Source organism: Bos mutus, chromosome 13 (genome assembly GCF_027580195.1).
Source record: "Bos mutus isolate GX-2022 chromosome 13, NWIPB_WYAK_1.1, whole genome shotgun sequence".
NCBI lineage: Eukaryota > Metazoa > Chordata > Mammalia > Artiodactyla > Bovidae > Bos > Bos mutus.
The window spans coordinates 46598174-46621015 of record NC_091629.1 but is presented as its reverse complement, the minus strand read 5'-3'; the positions used below and the strand labels follow the sequence as shown (position 1 = coordinate 46621015).

The 22842-nt window shown below is 43.7% G+C and overlaps 1 protein-coding gene across 2 annotated transcripts in view; it reads left to right on the top strand.

The window, feature by feature from the left end:
• Positions 1-2499: 2499 nt before the first annotated feature.
• COMMD7 (COMM domain containing 7) overlaps positions 2500-22842 on the top strand; it is a 28467-nt gene continuing 8124 nt past the window's right edge. The window contains exons 1-3 of one of the 2 annotated variants that reach the window (XM_070381576.1): positions 2500-2891; positions 14595-14648; positions 14746-14848. In XM_070381576.1, coding sequence (XP_070237677.1) covers positions 2808-2891; positions 14595-14648; positions 14746-14848 — 241 coding nt within the window. In that variant the 5' untranslated portion in view covers positions 2500-2807. The remainder of the gene's footprint in view (positions 2892-14594; positions 14649-14745; positions 14849-22842) is intronic. The other variant, XM_070381577.1, reaches the window with a different exon arrangement.

Here is a 22842-nt window from a genome sequence, read left to right as displayed (position 1 = left end):
CTTTGAGGTTTCTCTTAGAGGACTTGGAATTCTCAGGTCTGAGAGATGTGGGTTAGGGAAGCAGGGTCCTCTTCAGGGAAATGAGCCTGCTGCCAGGCTTCTGTTCAGGCTGAAATGCTAATTTCCGGGTGTTCTCAATCATTGTCTAGCCTGTCCCTTACTTGAAAATTTGTCATCCTAGCACTATTTTGAACCCTGAACGTCTGAACATAATACCCTTGACCTTCTAGGAATTTCTCCTCAAGGAATAATCAGATGTGAAAAATGAATTGTGTACAGGATGCTTATTGCCAAGTTCTTTTTATAAGATTCAAAAGTTGGAGTACTATTCCTAACAAGCTTTTGCTGAGCACTTACTGAATGGGCCAGTTGCTGTGCTAAGTGTTTTACAAGCATTATCTCATTTCATCTTTTCTAGTAGGTTCTACTATTGTCTCCATTTGTACAAATGGAAAAAGAAGTGGAAGCACAGAAAGGTTAGTAATTTGCTCAAGACAACATAATTAGTAAACAGAGGAGACAGATGTGTAAATGACAGCAGAAACACAATGTGATAAACATTAAAACAGAAATAAAATGAGGGACAAGACATAGACAATTGAAAGTATAATTGAAGGTATTTGAATTGAAAGTATTTGAAGTAATTCAAAGTATGATTAAATATCATACAAGGTGTGTCTTTGGGTGCTTAAAATAAAGCCCAGCATGTGGTGGGCATTTTAAAACAGTGATTATTTGTACCTCAAACTTGAATGTGATCAGGAGTCACCTGGGGATTTAGTTTAAAATGCTGGGTCAGCAGGTCTGGGGTAAGCCTGGGAATCTGCATTTCCACCCTGCTCCAGGTGATGTCCTAGCTGCTGCTGCAAGGACCACACTCTGAGTACCAGAGATTAAATAGCTTGGCAAAGTGGGAGAGCCCAGAATATGTAAAAAACGAAACAAATCACAGAAGCCCCAGTGACCTGTGAAGTAGAAAAAGACTGGAAAACAATACAATTACCGTCTCACCTACGGTTTTGGACTGCAATTTCAAGTGAATTTCTTTCCGTTTATCTATTTTCTGTCACATTCAACTCCACGAATATTTATTGAGTGCCTCAGCACCAGCCACTGTGAGAGCAGAAATGAAGGAAATCTAGTGGTTTCCGCAAGGTTCTTTTTTTTTTTTCTCAAGTTAAAAATAATTTAAAGAAACATACTTAAAATGGGAGCATTTCATTGTATATAAATTATATCTGAACAAAGTTGATTTAATACTCAAAGATATGAATAAATATAAGGCCCTGACAGGGATCATTTTTAATAGGTTAAGACTATTTTAAAATTAAAATTCCTGGACGGTGAGTCAGGGGGTCTGAGCTCAGTCCCTGTCTGTCAGTAACTTGAAGGTTTACTCTCTTCCAGGTACTTCGGACTTGGACAGGTGCCCTGTATACATTCTCAAAGCACTTTGTACCTCTTGGCATCAGTTAATAATTTCACACATGTGTGATTTTTCACGTGTGTGTCTATCTCCCAGATTACACTCTGACTTCTTCTAGACCATACACTACATCTGATTTTGTCACTGTGGAGTCCCAGCACCTGTCAGGACATGTGCCCCAGGGGTGGCACTCACTCGGATTATCTGTTGAATGAATGCATGAAGGAGTGTTGTTCATACCTTTCCAGAAGGGATTTTTTGGGGAAGGGTAGAGGAATGCCAGTCTTCCCCACACTCCCCCACCCAGGTTTCTAGGCACCCACTCCCTACTCTCAAGTCTGAGCTAAGAGGCAGGTGAAGATGCTTCTGGGCTTTGGTGTCAGGACCTAGATTCCAGGGAGCATGCCTTGGTTTTCTCATCTGTCCAATGGGGATCAGGTAATATCTGGGACTTCAAGGGATCCTTGGGAAGAGAACATGGGGATTACAGTGTTTCAAGGGCTGCAGTGATTGTCACTGGCCCCCAAATCTCCCCTCCACCAATCTGACCATCTTCCTCTTCTGTGGGTCAGTTTCTTCCACGCCAGAGTTTCCCCAAGTGCGGTCTTTGGGAAGATGTTGGAAATGGAAAATTCTCAGGATCCATCCCAGGCTTTTCTAAGCAGAGCCTTTGGAGGTGGGTCCCAGCAATTGGCATTATAGCAAGCCCTCCAGATGACGCTGGTGCAAGCCCAAGTTTGAGATTTTATGGCTTTGCTCTGCTCTGACCCAAGCTCTCTCAGGGACACTGGGCCTGTCTGTTCACTTTTCTATTGCCAGTGCCTGGCATCTAAGAGGAGGCATGCACTGAATACATGCAGAATGCATCATAACGATGATAATGATAGCAGATAGCTATTGATTGAGGACCTTCTGTGTGCTAGGCTATCTTCTGAATATTTTAGGAGAGTTAGCTCATTTAAGGCGCCACCCCCGCGATCGTTTACACGGAGAGTGAAACAAGTTTACACCCCAGCGATCGTTTACACGGAGAGTGAAGCGGGCAAGCGCAGTGCCCAGGGGTCATCCAGCGGCGGCGGGAGACCCCGCTGGGAGTCCGGGTCTCACCGATTTGCTGCTCAGGGTCCTGGCCTGGGCACAGCGACTGCTGGTATCCTGGGCTCCCCCAGGGCGCCCCTGCCCCGCCCCACACGGGGTCCGCGCGCGAGTGCGCGGCTCGGCCAGGGCGCCCCCGCGGACCCGCCCGGGGGGAGCGCTGCGGCGGCGGCGCCCGCAGCCGGTGGCGAAAGTGCGGCTGCGGAAGCGCGGCCACTCCGGCCGCGCGAAGGAGGAAGTCGGGGGAGGCGCGGGAGCCGGGGGCCTGCGGGGTCGGGCGGACGCCATGGGCCGGCTGCACTGCACACAGGACCCCGTGCCCGAGGCCGTGGGCGGCGACATGCAGCAGCTGAACCAGCTGAGCGCTCAGGTGGGCCCGGCGGCCGCGGCGCGGGGCCGGGGCGGTTCCGGGGGAGGGGAGGAGGGTTAGGCCGCGGCAGGCCGCTGTGCGAGCCTGGCTGGGGGGTGGTGGGTTCGGAGAAGGGCTTAGGGGAGTTAGGGTCTCAGGCCAGTTTTGAGGGCCGAGCGATTAAGGGAGGCCTGAGGCCAAGCTGAAGGGCCCCAGGGAAACCTCGGCGGCCAAGAAACGGTACGAGGAGACTTACGAGGGTCCTGGGGAGGAGGAGAGTTTGCAGGATCCCGGAAGAAGGGCTGAGGGGAGTCTTGATGTGGCTGAAAGCAGTTTAAAGTAACGCAGTAAGGGCTTTGGGAGGCCGATGGAGTTTGGGGGAGCTGTGGAATTTGGTGGGTCAGGTGAGGGACTGAGACGTTTAGTAGGAAGACGCGGGGAGGGGGGTTTTGGGGGAGACTGAGGAGGGTCTTAACATCTCAAGGGGGCAGAAGCTGCCTGGAGTGGGGCACGTCATCTGAGAATGGGATGTGGGTGCAGGTAATAGCCAAGCCAGAGTGGCTCTGTGGGCAGGCTGGTGATGACATCCTCTCCTCATCCCCACCCCCACCCCCCAGTTAAGGGAGATAATGGTAGTCCATGGCAGCCCTCTCCAGGATTCTTGCCTGGAGAATCCCCATGGACAAAGGAGCCTGGCGGTGGCTACCGTCCATGGGCTCACAAAGAGTCTGACACGACTAAGCACAGCACAGCACAGCACTTGGAGTCCCCAAGGAAAGAACCATGTACCCTATACAGTGGAGGGCAGGTCCTTGATGATAGTGGAGCTGTCAAAGGCTTCTTCTCACTCTTCAGGCTGCAGGTGCCAGCCAGTCAACCTTGAAGGCTTCCTGCTCCTGTGTTGTTTGGGATGTCCCTTTCCTACCACCAAGGCAGCCAAATTAAGCAAGTTAAAATGACAGGTCTCAGGATCACTGCAAGGGTACATCTGTTCCCCCCACCGTGTTGTAACTTCCCAGGAGGTGGGGCCACTCTCTGCCATCTCAGCATCCTCACGACTTGGTGTTTTCTCATAAAGGAACACTAACTGTGATGGCAGTCGTGTTCTACGGCCGTGGTGTCCGAGAGAAATAAACTACAAGCCACAGGCCTACTTTTACATTTTATAGTAGCCACATTTAAAAACTAAAAAGAAAGAGGAAATGAATTTAATGTGTTTTCTTTAACCCACTCTATCAAAGTATTATCATTTCCATGTGTAACCCACATAAAAAATAGCGATGAGATGTTTCACTTTTTTTGGTACTAAGGTTTTTGATTCTAGTCTGTATTTTAAAGCACATCTCAAATTGGATTAGCGTTGTTTTTTTTTGGATTAGCCTTTTTCAAGAGCTCAATATGGTTAGTGACCATTGTACTGCATAGCACAGTTTTAAGTGCTTTTATGTGTATTGAGTCACTGAGTTCTTGCAACTACCCTAGGAGTCAGGTACTATTACCATTCCCATTTTACAGATAAGAAAAAATGGTTTAGGGAAATAATTTGAGCAGTTTAAGGCAATTTAAGAGTGCTGTGAAAGTGCTGCACTCAATATGCCAGCAAATCTGGAAGACTCAGCAGTGGCCACAGGACTGGAAAAGGTCAGTTTTCATTCCAATCCCAAAGAAAGGCAATGCCAAAGAATGCTCAAACTACCACACAATTGCACTCATCTCACACACTAGTAAAGTAATGCTCAAAATTCTCCAAGCCAGGCTTCAGCAATATGTGAGCCGTGAACTTCCTGATGTTCAAGCTGGTTTTACAAAAGGCAGAGGAACCAGAGATCAAATTGCAACATCTGCTGGATCATGGAAAAAGCAACAGAGTTCCAGAAAAACATCTATTTCTGCTTTATTGACTATGCCAAAGCCTTTGACTGTGTGGATCACAATAAACTGTGGAAAATTCTGAAAGAGATGGAAATACCAGACCACCTGATCTGCCTCTTGAGAAATTTGTATGCAGGTCAGGAAGCAACAGTTGGAACTGGACATGGAACAACAGACTGGTTCCAAATAGGAAAAGGAGTCCGTCAAGGCTGTATATTGTCACCCTGCTTATTTAACTTATATGCAGAGTACATCGTGAGAAATACTGGGCTGGAGGAAGCACAAGCTGGAATCAAGATTGCCGGGAGAAATATCAATAACCTCAGATATGCAGATGACACCACGCTTACAGCAGAAAGTAAAGAAGAACTAAAAAGCCTCTTGATGAAAGTGAAAGAAGAGAATGAAAAAGTTGGCTTAAAGCTCAGCATTCAGAAAAGATCATGGCATCCGGTCCCATCACTTCATGGCAAATAGATGGGGAAACAGTGGCTGACTTTATTTTTCTGGGCTCCAAATCACTGCAGATGGTGATTGCAGCCATGAAATTAAAAGACGCTTACTCCTTGGAAGGAAAGTTTTGACCAACCTAGATAGCATAGTCAAAAGCAGAGACATTACTTTGCCAACAAAGTTCCGTCTAGTCAAGGCTATGGTTTTCCCAGTGGTCATGTATGGAGTGAGAGTTGGACTATAAAGAAAGCTGAGCACCGACGAATTGATGCTTTTGAACTCTGGTGTTGGAGAAAACTGTTGAGAGTCCTTTGGACTGTAAGGAGATCCAACCAGTCCATTCTAAAGGAGATCAGTCCTGGGTGTTCATTGGTAGGACTGATTTTGAAGCTGAAACTCCAATATTTTGGCCACCTGATGCGAAGAGCTGACTCGTTTGAAAAGACCCTGATGCTGGGAAAGATTGAGCGCAGGAGGAGAAGGGGACGACACAGGATGAAATGGTTGGATGGCATCACTGACTCAATGAACATGAGTTTCGGTGAACTCCGGGAGTTGGTGATGGACAGGGGGGTCTGGCGTGCTGCAGTTTATGGGGTCGCAAAGAGTTGGACACAACTGAGTGAATGAACTGAACTGAACTGAACTTAAGGGCAGGCAGCCCTTATCGAAGTCCTTTGGGCCGTTTTCACCCCTTTTCTTGGGTGATCAGACTTCTCTGAGTAGCCAGTCTATTAGCTGGCTTTCTTTAGCCAGCTATTCTGGCAATTTCTATCAGCTATTGCTGCTGCTGCTAAGTCACTTCAGTTGTGTCCGACTCTGTGCGACCCCATAGATGGCAGCCCACCAGGCTCCCCCGTCCCTGGGATTCTCCAGGCAAGAACACTGGGGTGGGTTGCCATTTCCTTCTCCAATGCATGAAAGTGAAAAGTGAAAGTGAAGCTGCTGAGTTGTGTCCGACCCTCAGTGACCCCATGGACTGCAGCCTTCCAGGCTCCTCTGTCCATGGGATTTTCCAGGCAAGAGTACTGGAGTGTGGTGCCATTGCCTTCTCAGTCTATTAGCTATTAGCTATTTCTTTTAGCTATTACTTTCATTAGCTTTTTACTTGAGACCTAGGCCTCAAGGAGGAAGAGAATCATTGTGTTAATGTCGGCATCACTATTTATTGCTTATTTGATACATATTTATCTGAATGCCTACTATGCACCAGTTCAGTTCAGTTCAGTTCAGTTGCTCAGTCGTGTCCGACTCTTTGCGACCCCATGAATCGCAGCACGCCAGGCCTCCCTGTCCATCACCAGCTCCTGGAGTTCACCCAGACTCACGTCCATCAAGTCAGTGATGCCATCCAGCCATCTCATCCTCTGTTGTTCCCTTCTCCTCCTGCCCCCAATCCCTCCCAGCATCAGGGTCTTTTCCAATGAGTCAACTCTTCGCATGAGGTGGCCAAAGTACTGGAGTTTCAGCTTTAGCATCATTCCTTCCAAAGAAATCCCAGGGCTGATCTCCTTCAGAATGGACTGGCTGGATCTCCTTGCAGTCTAAGGGACTCTCAAGAGTCTTCTCCAACACCACAGTTCAAAAGCATCAGTTCTTTGGCGCTCAGCCTTCTTCACAGTCCAACTCTCACGTCCATACATGACCACAGGAAAAACCATAGCCTTGACTAGATGAACCTTTGTTGGCAAAGTAATATCTCTGCTTTTGAATATGCTATCTAGGTTGGTCAAAACTTTCCTTCCAAGGAGTAAGTGTCTTTTAATTTCATGGCTGCAGTCACCATCTGCAGTGATTTTGGAGCCCAGAAAAATAAAGTCTGACACTGTTTCCACTGTTTCCCCATCTATTTGCCATGAAGTGATGGGACCGGATGCCATGATCTTCGTTTTCTGAATGTTGAGCTTTAAGCCAACTTTTTCACTCTCCACTTTCACTTTCGTCAAGAGGCTTTTTAGTTCCTCTTCACTTTCTACCATAAGGGTGGTGTCATCTGCATATCTGAGGTTATTGATATTTCTCCTGGCAATCTTGATTCCAGCTTGTGTTTCTTCCAGCCCAGTGTTTCTCATGATGTACTCTGCATATAAGTTAAATAAGCAGGGTGACAATATACAGCCTTGACGGACTCCTTTTCCTATTTGGAACCAGTCTGTTGTTCCATGTCCAGTTCCAACTGTTGCTTCCTGACTTGCATACAAATTTCTCAAGAGGCAGATCAGGTGGTCTGGTATTTCCATCTCTTTCAGAATTTTCCACAGTTTATTGTGATCCACACAGTCAAAGGCTTTGGCATAGTCAATAAAGCAGAAATAGATGTTTTTCTAGAACTCTGTTGCTTTTTCCATGATCCAGCAGATGTTGCAATTTGATCTCTGGTTCCTCTGCCTTTTGTAAAACCAGCTTGAACATCAGGAAGTTCACGGTTCACATATTGCTGAAGCCTGGCTTGGAGAATTTTGAGCATTACTTTACTAGTGTGTGAGATGAGTGCAATTGTGTGGTAGTTTGAGCATTCTTTGGCATTGCCTTTCTTTGGGATTGGAATGAAAACTGACCTTTTCCAGTCCTGTAGCCACTGCTGAGTTTTCCAGATTTGCTGGCATATTGAGTACAGCAGTTTCACAGCATCATCTTCCAGAATTTGAAATAGCTCAACTGGAATTCCATCACCTGCACTAGCTTTGTTCTTAGTGATGCTTTCTAAGGCCCACTTGACTTCACATTCCAGGATGTCTGGCTCTAGATCAGTGATCACACCATCATGATTATCTGGGTCGTGAAGATCTTTTTTGTACAGTTCTTCTGTGTATTCTTGCCATCTCTTCTTAATATCTTCTGCTTCTGTTAGGTCCACACCATTTCTATCCTTTATCGAGCCCATTTTTGCATGAAATGTTCCCTTGGTATCTCTAATTTTCTTGAAGAGATCCCTAGTCTTTCCCATTCTGTTGTTTTCCTCTATTTCTTTGCATTGATCGCTGAAGAAGGTTTTCTTATCTCTTCTTGCTATTCTTTGGAACTCTGCATTCAGATGCTTATATCTTTCCTTTTCTCCTTTGCTTTTTGCTTCTCTTCTTTTCACAGCTATTTGTAAGGTCTCCCCAGATAGCCATTTTGCTTTTTTGCATTTCTTTTCCACAGGGATGGTCTTGATCCCTGTCTCCTGTACAGTGTCACGAACCTCATTCCATAGTTCATCAGGCAGTCTATCTATCAGATCTAGGCCCTTAAATCTATTTCTCACTTCCACTGTATAATCATAAATAGCCGCTAAACCCAGTAAAGTTTACAAAGTCTTGATGAATGAGGCCTGTTGTGCTGGGGAAGTTGTGATCTACTGCGGCAGGTCAGAAAATGGTGACACAGTACATTATTATGTGAATCTGCATGTTTTCTGTGATGCTGTGATCAGTTCTAGGTAACATGGAGCCTTGAGAGTAGGTAGGATTAAAAGAATCATTTTTAGCATGGTTATCAGAGGAAATTCAGAAAAAATATAAAGAAGGAAACAAATGGTCAACAGTCTCTCACTTAGCAGCATACAAGTTTAGAAAATTCAGACAGTAGTGAAAGATACAAAGTTAAAATAAAAATACCTATTTCTCTTGTCTCCAGAAATCATCATTTTAATAGTTTCTCATATGTCTTTATAGAAATAAATCTGCATCTGCCATCACATTTATGGGTAAAAAAAGTTTAAAAACTTTTTTTTTTTTGACAGTAAAGGCATTTTGTGATATTCCTTAAAATGGATATAGCATAATCTAGTCCCCTGTTAATAGACACTTCAGTTGCTTTCAGTTTTTTATTTTTGTTTGTTGCTGTCAACAAACTGCCTTGTTTATGTCTGGGTTTACTTTTGGGGACATCTCTGAAGGGTATGCTTTGTGAGTGGAATTACCAGGTCAAAGGGTTTGATCGTTTGAACAATTAGACATGGATTGCCAAATTGTAATCCAGAAAGTTTGCCCCAGTTTATCTCCTCAACAGTGTGCAGTCACGTCTGTTACTTTCCAACCCTGCTGCCATCAGACAATTAGTTTTGAAGATCTGACAAATGAAAAATGGTATCTCCTTGTTCTGCTGATTTGCATTTCTCATCTGGAATAATCTTGGGCATCTTTTCATATGTTTAACTGGTGAGAATTCGTTAAGATTTTGATTTCATGGCTAGTCATGAGCAGGTAAGCATTCCAGGGAGAGAGAGGTATGCAGGTACAAAGGCAAAGAATGGGGAAAGTGTTTAGGGAAGATTTGTTCAACAGATACTTAACTCTGCACTTACAGTAATTAAGGTTCTGTGACCCTAAGAAGGTGGAGGAGAAACCTTCTCTGTTAAGACAGGTCTGTGCTCCTTATCAAGATAGAAAATTCTAAGTGCCCCCAGGTGAGGTTCCAAGAGGGAGCCTCAGAAGTTAAGAATTTGGATAGGTCCCTTTCTTGTTGGGAGAGTCCTGGTATCTGGGCAGGGCTTTGAAGGATAAGGAGGGTTTGAAAAAGTGGAGATAGGGGTGGGGGTTGATAACAGCCTACAGATCAGAGTAGCTTGAGGCTGTTCATGGGCGGGAAGGCAGGGATGAGAACGCACAAGGAGCTCCATCCTGAGTGTTAGGCCGAGGCCTGGAAATGAAAGAGCAGCTGGAGGCCCTCTCAGCCACCCTGTTTTTTTTTAAGGCCCTAGTGGCATAGGAAACATGGTTGGCCAAAGATGGGACAGTTCCACAGATCTGTAGCAAAAAGAATTAAAAGAAGAGAGGAAAACTGTTTGAGGACCCATTCTGAAGCTAGTCTTGACTCTTCTGTTTTCACTCTGTCAACGTTTGTGCAAGACTGATGCCCAATGTCGTAAATATCGCAGAAAGAAAGACCCTGGACCAGCAAGGCTAGAGTGTCTCTGCGGAATATCCATGGGGTTCTGGGAAAGCAGAGACGCTAAGATGCCATTAGCTGCTGGGAGTGTAGATCCGTGCAACTTCTCTACAAGGCAATTTGGCAATATTTTCTCAGAATTTAAAACTCACATATCTTAGAGAATAAACTAGTGGTTTCCAGAGGGGAGTGGGGAGGGGAGATAGGGATAGAAGGTTAAGAGACACAAACTATTATGTAAAAGATAAATAAGCTATTGTTAGGATGGGCTTCTCTCTTGGCTCAGTGGTAAAGAATCTGCCTGCTAATCCAGGATATACGGGTTCCATCCCTGGGTTGGGAGAATCCCCCAGAGAAGAAAACGGCAAACCACTCCAGTATTCTTGCATGGAAAATCCCATGAACAGAGCAGCCTGGCTGGCTAGTCTATGGGGTTGCAAAAGAGTCAGACACGAATTAGCAACTAAACAACAACAATAATTATAAGGATATAATGTACAATACAGGGAATATAGCCAATATTTTATAATAACTGTAAATGGATATGACCTTTAAAAGTTAGCAATTACTGTGTTGTATACTTGAAACTTACATAATATTTTACATCAACTATACCTCAGTTTTTAAAATGTATATAGGACTTCCCCAGCAGTCCAGTGGTTAAGACTCTGTGCTTCCACTGCAGTGGGCACAGGTTTGATCCTTGATGGGGGAACTAAGATTTCACCTGCCATATGGCATGGCATGGCCAAAAAAAACAATTTTTTTAAAAGCGTATCCTTTCACCTAGAATACATTTTAAGAATACATCTTATAGACATACACATACATATTTCATAAAGAAGTATGTGGGAGGATATTCGTCTCAGCATCATTAACATAAGATCAACACATACACACACTAATGTTCATTTCTAGGGAGCTAAATTATGCTGTCTTAACTGTTGAATGCCATGCGGTTATTAAAAGACCTGGGTGGATTTATATCTGCTGACATGATTGATCTCTAAAGTGTAACTGAGTGGGAAAAAAGGTGAAGTGCAGGGAGTGGGTTCAGTATGATCCCATTTCTATTTAAAAGAAACTGAAGAAAAATGAAATGATGGGAAGGCCACAGAGGTGTTAGCATAATTACCTATGGGTAGTGGGACTGAGGTGGGAGGGGGCAGGGAGAGAGTGAGATGTTTTATTTTATATTCTTTTATGCTAGCTGGGTGGGTCTTTTTAAAAACCTTGCGTGTATATTACTTTTACATTTCCAAAGACTAGTCTTATATTTTAAAACAGAACACATTTTAGAATAAAATAATACAGAACCTTGCCAGGGGTTTGTGTAAAGTTTATGTGTCATGGAAAAAGGGGCAAATGCATTTGACAGTCATATGTACAGTTTTGGGGGCTTTGAGCCGCAATATGTGCCTGTTGTCTTTTTTGTCTAAATGTTAAAGGTGGATCTAATGGCATAGTGACTTTTAACTGTGGCTGTGGTAACTGCTACACATACATACATACATACTAGAGGCTTGTTGAGCTTCTAGTCTGACACTACTGGAGGCTTTGTATGAGCTGATTAGTACTGTTCTGGAAGCTATGTATTATTACCTCTGTCTTTCTGATGGTGACTGAGACACAGTGAGGCTAAGTGACTTGCCCAGGGTCACCTGGATGATCAGAAGAACAGTGTTTCACATCTGGGTCTTTTAAACTCTTGTGTCTTGGTTTCCTTCACTGTGCCACACACACCGTGTCCATCAGGAGAGAACACTGGAAAATAATGATAAATGTCTCAGTCTGTGCGAGCTGCTGTAACAAAATACCACCCACTGGGTGGCTTGGACAACAGAAATTATTCCTCATAGTTCCAGAGGCTGGAAGTCCAAGATTAGGGTACCCACAGATTCATTTCCTAGTGAAAGCTCTCTTCCTGGCTTGCCTTCTTCATGCGGTGTCTTCATAACGTGGGCCTCACAGAAAGAGCTCTAGGGTGACTTCCTCAGAACTTCCTGGTGCTTACAAGGGCACTGGCCCTATCAGATTAGGGCCCCACCATTATGACCTCTTTAACCTTGTCACCTCTTCACAGGCACTTTCTTCAAATACAGTAGTATTGGGGTTAGGACTTCAACCTATGAATTTTGGGGCACACAGATACTCAGTTCTTAGTAATATAGTACTGATAAAGAGGTTCACATGCACAAAAGAAAAAGTGACTGGCAACCCACTCCAGTCTTCTTGCCTGGAGAGTTCCATAGACAGAGGAGCCTGGCTGGCTACAGTCCATGGAATCACAAAGACTCAGACACGACTGAATGACTATCACTAAGATGATGTACAATAACGTGTTAAAATTTGCTATTCTGTCACATATTCAACAAGATGTTTATTGTGGGGAAGAGAAACCCAGAAAATATGGATAGACAACACAGAAGAAAATAAAAATCACCTAAAATCTTGCCACACAGAAGTAACTGCTTTCAAAACAAGGTAGAGGGACTTACTTCCCTCTTCCCTGGCGGTACCAGTAGTTAAGACTCCATGCTTCCAGTGCATGGGGCTCACCTTCAATCCCTAGTCAGAGAACTAACATCCCACATGCCACATGCAGTGCCCCCCTCAAAAAAAAGTAAGGTAGAGAAAAAGTTCATATAGTATGTTACCATTTATGAGAGTGAAAATGGGAAAAATTATATTATTTGGATTGATTTATGTTTGAATAATAAATATGTGAAAGTATAAGCAAAAAGAGCGAGTATGTGCGTGCTTAGTCACTCAGACGTGTCTGACTCTTTGTGACCCCATGGACTGTAGCTTGACAGGCTTCTCTGTCCACAGGATTTCCCAGGCAAGAATATTGGAGTGGGTTGCCATTTCCTCCTCCAGGGAATCTTCTTGACCCAGGGATCAAACCCACGTCTCTTATGTTTCCTGTATAAAAGGTGGATTCTTTACCACTTGAGCCACCTGGGCCTTACAAAACAAAGGGAAGGAAAAAAAAAAACACTATTTCAGTGATTTTTTTTAGATCTTATTTTGGGGGAGGTGTTAGAAGGTATTTGACCCCTTAAGATTTATGTGTGAACATGTGTGCACACAGTCAGTCTCTCAATATGTATCTTGTAAGCATCCCAACAAAATATGAGTTTTTTAGACAATCGAGTGGTAGGTATAGTTAGATGGACACTGGTGGTGGGTATTGTGAGTATTTGTAACTGGTTTTTTTTTTCTTTTTTACTGAAATATAGTTGACATAGACCATGTTAGTGTCAGGTGAACTACGTAGTGACTTGACATTGCATACATTATGAAATGATCGCCATGCTAAGTCTAGTAACCATCTGTCACTATGCTAACTTTTTACAGTATTATCGACCACATTCCTCATGCTGTGTATTACATCCCTATGGCTAATGTACAAACCTCTTAATCCCCTTAGCCTGTTTCATACCCCACCCCTCTCCCTTCTGTATCTGTGAGTCTATTTTTGTTTTATTTGGTTTTTCAGATTCTATGTATGAGATCATATGGCATTTGTCTTTCTCTGGCTTACTTCACGTAGCATAATACCCTCTAGATCCATCCATGTTGCTGCCAATGGCAAGATTTCATTCTTTTCATGGCTGAGTGATATTCCATTGTATGTATGGAGCGTATCTTTATCCACTTATCTGTTGATAGACACCTAGGTTGCCTCATTATCTCAGCTATTGTGCATAGTGCTGCAGTGAACATTAATGTGCTTCTTTTTTTTTTAATTTTATTTTATTTTTAAACTTTACAAATTGTATTAGTTTTGCCAAATATCAAAAAGAATCCGCCACAGGTATACATGTGTTCCCCATCCTGAACCCTCCTCCCTTCTCCCTCCCCATACCATCCCTCTGGGTTGTCCCAATGCACTAGCCCCAAGCATCCAGTACCGTGCATCAAACCTGGACTGGCAACTCGTTTCATACATGATATTATACATGTTTCAATGCCATTCTCCCAGATCTTCCCACTCTCTCCCTCTGCAACAGAGCATTAATGTGCTTCTATCTTTTCAAATTACAAATGTTTGTAACTCTAAGATAATCAAAACTGATATCAACATCTATGTTCTCTTCACTTCTCTCTTTTTTAAAAAAAGATAAATTGTTTATTTTTTTATTTGGCTTTGCTGAGTCTTTGTTGCCAAGCAGGCTTTTGCCTAGTTGTGATGAACAGTGGCTGCGTTCTCTAGCTGCAGTTTGCAGGCTTCTCATTATGGTGGCTTCTCTTGTTCTTGAGAGGGCTTCAGTAGTTGCAGCACGTAGGCTCAGTATTTGGCTCCTGGACTCTAGAGCACAGGCTCAGTAGTTGTGCATGGGCTTGGTTGCTCCATGGCATGTGGGATCTTCTCAGTTCAAGGATCATTTTCAGGCAGACTCTTTTCCACTGAGCCACCATGGAAGCCCCCTCTTCTCTCTTAAGGGGCTGTAGTTGGATGGAATGGGGAAACACTGATCCAGGAGTAGAGTTTTCTGATGTTCTGTGTTCTTCTCTTCACAGCAATTCTCAGCCCTGACTGAAGTGCTCTTCCACTTCCTAACTGAGCCAAAAGAGGTGAAGTATCTTGTGATAAGGAGAGTTCCCGAGGGTGGGTCTGCGGTCCTGAGGTGCTTGAAGTGAAGGCCTGGTTTGTGTTGTCCCCCATCTGCAGGTGGAAAGGTTTCTGGCTCAGCTCTCTGAATTTGCCGCCACCAACCAGATCAGTCTTGGCCCCCTGAGAAGCATCGTGAAGAGCCTCCTCCTGGTTCCAAATGGTGAGTAGCCCCTCCCAGCAGCCGAGGCCAGAGACATTGTTTGAACATTCCCTCAATCCACCGAGTTGGCAGGCGTGCTCTGGGCACTGAGCCAGAGCGCTTGGTAGGGAACCAGACATGGGCGGGACTGCAGTCAAGGCAGGGAAGCCAGGTGAACAGACAGCCGTGGGAGAGCATAATTGCAGTCTGCATCCCCACTTCGTTCCCCAGACTTACCTTTCCTCTACATGGTAGGTACAAGATTGAGACTAAGGGTTTATAAACTTTTATAGCAACTTGACAAAGTTTCTCTCTTTTTAAAATATTTATTTATTTATATTTATTTATTTGGCTGCCTTGGGTCCGAGCTGCGGCATGCAGGATCTTCGTTTCGGCACAGACTCATTAGCTGTGGTGCACAGGCTTAGTTGCTATGTGGCACCTGGGATCTTAGTTCCCCGACAGAGGATGGAACCCTCGGTCCCCTGCATTGCAAGGCAGATTCTTAACCACTGAACCATCAGGGGCAGTCCCTTGACAAAGTTTCTTGAATCTACTAATTTTAAAAAATGGGACTTGCATTTTTTTAATGTGGTAGAATATATGTAACATATAATTGACCATTGTAACCATTTGGAGCTTTTTTTTTTTTCCCCTAGATCGTAAACATTAATCAGTACATGTTTTGTGGCCAGTTTTGGATACATAAATTTTTTTCTAGCAGGGTAGCATGCCTGGAGCTCAACAAAAACCTGAACTAATGAGAGTCTCACAATCTTTTAATGATTTATTAGGGTAATCATAGCATAGAAATTTATCTAAATTAAAAAAATTTTTTGATCCAGTTATTGGATGAGCCTTTAGCTCAGTTATCCTCACCCTTATCCTTGCTAAGACTTTAGTACATATTTTGTAAGAACAAAAACATTTTCTTTCACAACTGCAGCACAGTTATCAAAAGCAGGAAGTTTATACTGATTTAACACTTTTATCTAATCTGTGATGTGTATTCACATTTCACTAAGAGTTATTTGGGGCTTATATTTTGTAAGCTTTTTTTCATTTCATATTTCTAGGAATTAATTTTCATTGTATTGTACAAAAGTATCAGTCCATGGTAGATTGAAAATTTTAAAAATAGGTCTTTTGATGCAGATGGTTTGAGAAGCAGGGTTTGCTTTAGAGCAGTCAGGGAAAGATTCTAGCCAGGAGGGAGGTGATCACAAAGCTTGAGCTTCAGGGTTGTCTGTCGTAACACTGTTTATCACAGAAAAATTAGAAGCAATCCAGTTACCCAGCTGTTGAAAATTGTTGTGATGTGCTGTGGTCCAGTTTTGCAGAGGAGTATGGTGGTGGTGCTTGTAGTAAAGAACCTGCCAGTCAGTGCAGGAGATGTAAGAGATGTAGGTTTAACCCCTGGGTTGGGAAGATTCTCTGAAGGAGGACATGGCAGCCCACTCCAGTCTTCTTGCCTGGAGAATCCCATGGACAGAGGAGCGTGGTGGGCTGTAGTCCATAGGGTCACAAAGAGTTGGACACGACTGAAGCGACGTAGTACACACGCATGGTAGTGATCAAGAATTCAGTCTGAGTTAGTAGGAACCGGGTGTGAATCCCAGTCTGACTCTTGATAAGTAGTGTGGCTTTGGTACCCAGTCTCTTTCAATCCCTAGCAATAACCCTCCCCCAGCAGTTGTTCCACTCCCATCTAAGCTTGTTTTGGTGTGTGTGGGGGGTGGTTTTGAAGATTAATTAAGATAATGTAAATAAAATACTGAATAAATATTAATAAATAAATGTCCATCGACTCTATAGACCTGAGTTTGAGCAAGTGCCAGGAGTTGGTGATGGACAGGGAAGCCTGGCATGCTGCAGTCCATGGGTTGCAAAGAGTCGGACATGACTGAGCAACTGAACTGAACTGAAATAAAATGCTTAGCACAGTTTCTCCGCAAAAGGTTCTTATTTTTCATGTTATGTATTAATATTAATTTTTTAACATGTTAAGAAAAATGTAATGATATGGAAAACCTTTCACAATATTCTGTTTAGTTCTGTCTGCCACAGTCCTATTTTTGTGTAAAAAAAAAAAAAGTTAACTGTGGCTCTGTCCGGGTGATAAGACAGCAGGTTATCTTACTTGTTTCAGTTCAGTTCAGTCGCTCAGTCGTGTCCAACTCTTTGCAACCCCATGAATCGCAGCTCGCCAGGCCTCCTGTCCATCACCATCTCCCAGAGTTCACTCAAACTCACGTCCATCGAGTCGGTGATGCCATCCAGCCATCTCATCCTCTGTCGTCCCCTTTTCCTCCTGCCCCCAATCCCTCCTAGCATCAGAGTCTTTTCCAGTGAGTCAATTCTTCGCGTGAGGTGGGCGTTTACTTGTTTATTTTTAGCTAAATATTGTCTTAAAAGTTGCTAGAATTAATTTGGCAACTTAATTAAAAGTTAATTTTATTTAAAGAGAGGTGACATTTGAGCCCAGGCTTAAAGAATGAATAAATGTCGACTGGGCTGAGAGGAGGTAAAACAGTATCCCCAGTTTGCATATTTTAAAAATTAGTAATAAGCGGATCTTCCCAATATCTCAGCCTAATGATGCATTAAAAGTTGGGAACATGATTTGTTTGTACCTTCTGGTATATTCTTCATGCAGATCCTTTTCTTTGGCCTGTCTTGTGCTCCTAAGGGTTTGGGGTGTGAATCAGAAGATCCCTGAGGTTTCCAGCTGTGGAATTTTATGATCCTCTGTTTGTGAGATTCTTGCCTTCTTTGCTCTCATGGCGGGTTAAAAGCATCAGAACCACAAGGCTGGATGAGAATTGCAGTCTTCCCTGGTGGCTCTGATGGTGAAGAATCCGCCTGCAATGTTGGAGACCTGGGTTCGATCCCTAGGTTGGGAAGATCCCCTGGAGGAGGGAAAGGCTACCCACTCCAGTATTCTGGCCTGGAGAATTCCATGGACAGAGAGTCACAAAGAGTCAGACACAACTGAGCGACTTTCACTTTCACTTAACACAAGAATTAATTTTCATTGCAAACTTAAAACTGCAGAGCTCTGGACAGTCAAAAGGGAAATTTCTTTTTTAACCCTCATCCCGACTCTTGTCTCTAGAAATAATCGTGGTATAATTTTGGCATGTATCCTTTTCTATTTTTATGTACACCGACAGACAGAGCCATATACATTCATATCGTTTTGTTTTTCATCAGTGGCAATAAACCACAGAATTGCTCTGTGGCTTGCATTTTTCCATACCTAGTACATCATGAAGATTTCCCCACATCAGCTTCATTCTTCTGGTAATTGCAGTGGACTTTGAACTGAATTAATCTTCTTTTACTTAATCCATTTCCTGTTGCTGGACATTTTAGTTCTGATCCTTCACTCTTAGAAAGTGTACCGTACCACAGTGAACATCCTTAGGAAATCTGTGTATTTAGTGTGTGTGAGCATTTCTGTAGGACAGGTGTCCAGCTTATAGAACCAGGAGTTTTTATCCTCTTTATTCTCGTTGTCCAGCCTACACCTGTGGGAATGAGGAAACCTGGGAGCTATTGTGGGCACTGATTTTTCAGGAGACCTCTGTCTGTCGTCCCTGCCTCCGTTCTTCCCGGTCTTTGTCATCTCTGCACCCTGCCCCCATTCAGTCCTGCCAGACTGCCTTAGTTCTGCTCAGTGCTGCGCTCTAGCCCCAGTACTACCTCTGCAGAGTGTCTTCCCAAACCATCTCAATCCATGGTGACCTCCCCTTCCGCTCCGCAACTGAGATAGGTTCTTTTATCTGCAGCCCTTTTTGGAGCATAATGATTTAGTCTTCTGTTGATCATGCTGTTTTGTATGTATCTATCTCGTGGTCCTAACAGATAGTTCCTTGAAGTCCTGGGCGGGTCTGTACTACTTTCCTAAGCCACAGTTACAAGTGAAATGATGACATAGAACAAGAGCTTTTGATTCATGCTGGGTGACTTGAGCTGAACTTGGGAGATCCTGTGACCCTCCCAGGGGATGTTGGGTGTATATTCTTCAAGCAGGATTGATGAGCAGTGTTTATAGCAGACTGTTTTCTGTAGGTCCAGAGAACACAGGTGTGCTGAGTTCCAGGGACGGGCTTTGCAAGCTCACCTGGATTTGAGTCTTGGGCATATCACTTTAGGTAGCTATTTGGCCTTGGACAAATCAGCCTCTTGGGGCCTCAATTTCTATCTGAAAAACGGAGTAGTAAGAGCAGTTTATGGTGATGCTTTAGAAATAAATGAGTTAGTATCCATAAAGCATGGATATACCATGCTTTTTGGATGTTCAGCATCCAAATACCATGCCTGCTGAACTTTACATGGTTTGTTTATTTATTCTTGGCTGTGCTGCATCTTCATTGCTGTATAAGTTTTCTCTAGTTGGGGTGAGCAGGGGCTACCCCCTACTTGTGGCATAAGGGTTTCTCACTGTCGTGGCTTCTGTGGTTTTGGAGCACAGGCTCTAGGCGCACAGGCTTCAGTAGTTTCAGCACCCAGGCTAAGTAGCTATGGTTCCCGGCTCTAGAGCACAGGCTTAATAGTTGTGGCTCACAGGCTTAGTTGCTCCACAGCATGTGGGATCTTCCCCGACCAGGGATGAAACTGGTGTCTCCTGCACTGACAGGCAAATTCTTTACCACTGAGCCACCAGGAAAGCCCTACATTGTTTATTGATAGTTCAGTTAGTTTCTCTTATGTGCCTCGATGTCAAATCATCAGATAAAACACCCCTTCCCTCAATGGAGAGGATATGAATTCTCTTGATTGTTTAATTCAGTTCAGTTCGGTTCATTTAGGCAGTCACGTCCAACTCTTTGCAACCCCATGGACTGCAGCACACCAGACTTCCTTGTCCATCACCAACTCCTGGAGCTTGCTCAAACTCATGTCCTTCCAATTGGTGATGTCATGCCTCAAAGCTTTTCAAGCTTTTCAAGTTCTAGAGTTGAAGTCTCAGGTTTGCTGAACTCCTCAGTAGCTCTCAACAATTTCTGTTTGTTTTACTCTTTTTTTTTGTTCTCATGCAATCTGACTTTTCCCTTCCTACAGAGTTCAAGAGTTCTGCATTTCTTCCAGAGCATCTGCTAATCATCTGAGGTAGCTTGTAAGTCTCTTGGCCTCTTCCTCATCCCTTGGCCTGATGAGGGATTATCTTTTCAGTCCCAAAGGCTGCCATCCCAGAACAAATTCCCGGCCCTTCATGCCTTGTTATGGCAGCAGCCTCTCCACTTCTGTTCTCCCATCCAGATTCTAGTTTGCCCTGGAACACAGAACGACTTGGACCCTGCTGCTCCTCTCAACTGTTTACTTTGCCTAATGGACTCTGTAGTCCTTAACTTGGCCATCAAGGCCTTCCCCTGTCTAGTCTGAAAGTGCCCTCATTGCCTTATCCTTCCTTCATCCTGGTATGGCTTGTTGGAGTTCAAGAGACCCCAAAGACCTTCTAGATCAGTCTTCCCCAAATTGGTGTTTTCATCCAGAAAAGACTTCAGTGGCCAGGCAGGGTCATAAAGTTCTGTCCCTGCACCTCCCAGCCTTGGAATCTTGGAGATTCACACACACATTAACATACCTCAGTCTCTGAAAAGCCCTGCAGTAAACTGGTTGACCTGCTTAACCAGTATCTGCGAAACAGTTAACCCTGGAACTCTTCTTTTTGGGGGCAGGAGTAAGTGCACAGGGGGAGGGTTAAGTAAAAGCTTTGTAAAGCGCTGATCTAGTCTGATCTTTGTCTTGGAGATAAAGAAACAGAGCCCAGAGAGGGGAAGTGACTTGCTTTAGATCTTATAGACGAAAAGCTGTTGCTGCACCCTCCTTGATTAGCTCAAAGCTTGTGGGTTTGTTGTTTTTTTTTTAATATTTTTCTTTTACTATTAAGTATGTAATTCTTAAAAGCTCCTGAGGGCTTCCCTGGTGGCTCAATGGTAAAGAATCCACCTGACAATGCAGGAGACATGGGTTCGATTCCTGGTTTGGGAAGATCCCACATGCAGCGGAGCAACTAAGCCTGTGCCCATCACTATTGAGCCTGGGCTCTAGAACCTGGTAACTGCTGCTACTGAGCTCATGTGCCACAACTACTGAAGCCATGTGCCTTAGAGCGCATGCTCTGCAGCAAGAGAAGCCACCGCAATGAGAAGCCCAAGCACTGCAACTAGAAAGAGTATTCCCTGCTTGCTGCAACTAGAGAAAAGCCCTCACAGCAACAAAGACCCAGCACAACTAAAATAAATAAATAAAAATAAGTCCATGAAGAATTGTTCTCTTAAAAAAAAAAACTTGATTTCAACCTTTATCAACTCATGTCCAGATTGCTTCACCTGTGCCCCACCTACTTCAACTCATTGCTCTCCAAACTGGATTATTTTTAAACAAATCTCAGACATCATATCATTTCATTCAATTCCTAGTTATATATCTCTAAAACATAAAGGACTTTCTCTCCCTTATCAAACCACTATGCAATGATCATATCTAAAATTAAACTACAAAGTCAGAGTTCAAACTTCCCCATTGTCTCATCCATTTTGTTTGTAAGTGTTCTCATTAAGATCCAGATAAGGCCCCACCTTGCATTTGGTTCCTGCACGGCCCTTGTATGCTTACTTCACAGCTCTGAGACCTTGAGCCAAGTCATGTAACCACTCTGAGAATCAGTTTCTTCAGGAATAAAATGGAGCTAATACTAGTAGCTCATACTTTGTTTCAAGAGTGGAGAAAGATGGCGATCCAAGGTTAAATTTGGCACTTTCAGCACAGGGGTCCCGTTCAGTCTGTGGTCAGGGAGCTAAGATCCCACAAGCCATGCAGTGCAGCCAAAAAAATAAAAATAATTTTTAAAGAATTTCTTTTTAAAATATGGAGAAAGATAATAAATGTAAAGTGCTTGCTTCAATAGTAAGTGGTAGTAGCTACATTGCTGTTAGTATTGATAGTCATTATCATGAGTTGTCACCTAGAAAAGATTACAGATAACTTTGCAGTAGGGATATAATTTAAGCTGGTTTTTACTTTAATATCTGGCCCTTGTGGGTACCCAGTAACTGGTTGTTATTTATTCACTTATTTATTTGGCTACGTCAGGTCTTAGTTTCATCATGCAAGCAGATTTTCTTGTGGTGCGCAGGCTTATTTGCTCCTCAACATGTGGAATCTTCCCTGACCAGGGATCAAACCCATGTCCCCTGCATTGCAGGAGGATTCTTAACCACTGGACCACCAGGGAAATCTCCACTGGTTGGTGGGTTTTGTTTTTGTTTAAAAAAAAAGCAATAACTTCCTTTCCACACTTAAAGGAGTCTGTCTGGCTGGGCCAAAAAAGGAATAATCAGCATTGAACAATAATCACAAATGGTATTTAATCAAATGCTGGACTAAGTTCCCTGGGGGTTCCCAACCTTACCCTGCTCTATTTCCTATGTGGCACTTTTCAGTAATCCCCTACATGGAATAATACTCTATATAATAGAATCCACTGCAATGCAAGAGGCCTGGGCTCAATCCCTGGGTTGGGAAGAGTCCCTGGAGAAGGGCATGGCAACCCACTCCTGTATTCTTGCCTGGAGAATCCCATGGACAGAGGAGCCCAGTGAGGTATAGACCAGGGGATCGCGAAGAATCGGACATGACTGAGCGACTAACACTTTCACTATAGGACTTACCTACTTGTTACATTATTGTTATAATGTATTATATATGTTATATTGTTATATCTCAAAAGATTGTGAGCCTCAGGAGGATAGAGACTGTTGCCTGTTCAGTTTTTGATGCCTTCCAACATCCAGCTCAGTGCTGGCACATGGCAGTCTCAGGACATCTGTATACAGTGACTGTGACCTCTATTTGCACGGGAACCTTGCAGGGGTGGGTTCAGCTGATGAGCCTTCAGGGTCAGTAATCACTGAGTGAATGGGGCTCACATGCTCTCCCATCTGATTCACCAAGGTTTAGTTCTGTTCCTTGGACTTCCCTTACTTCTTTGAATAAACTTAGGAAGG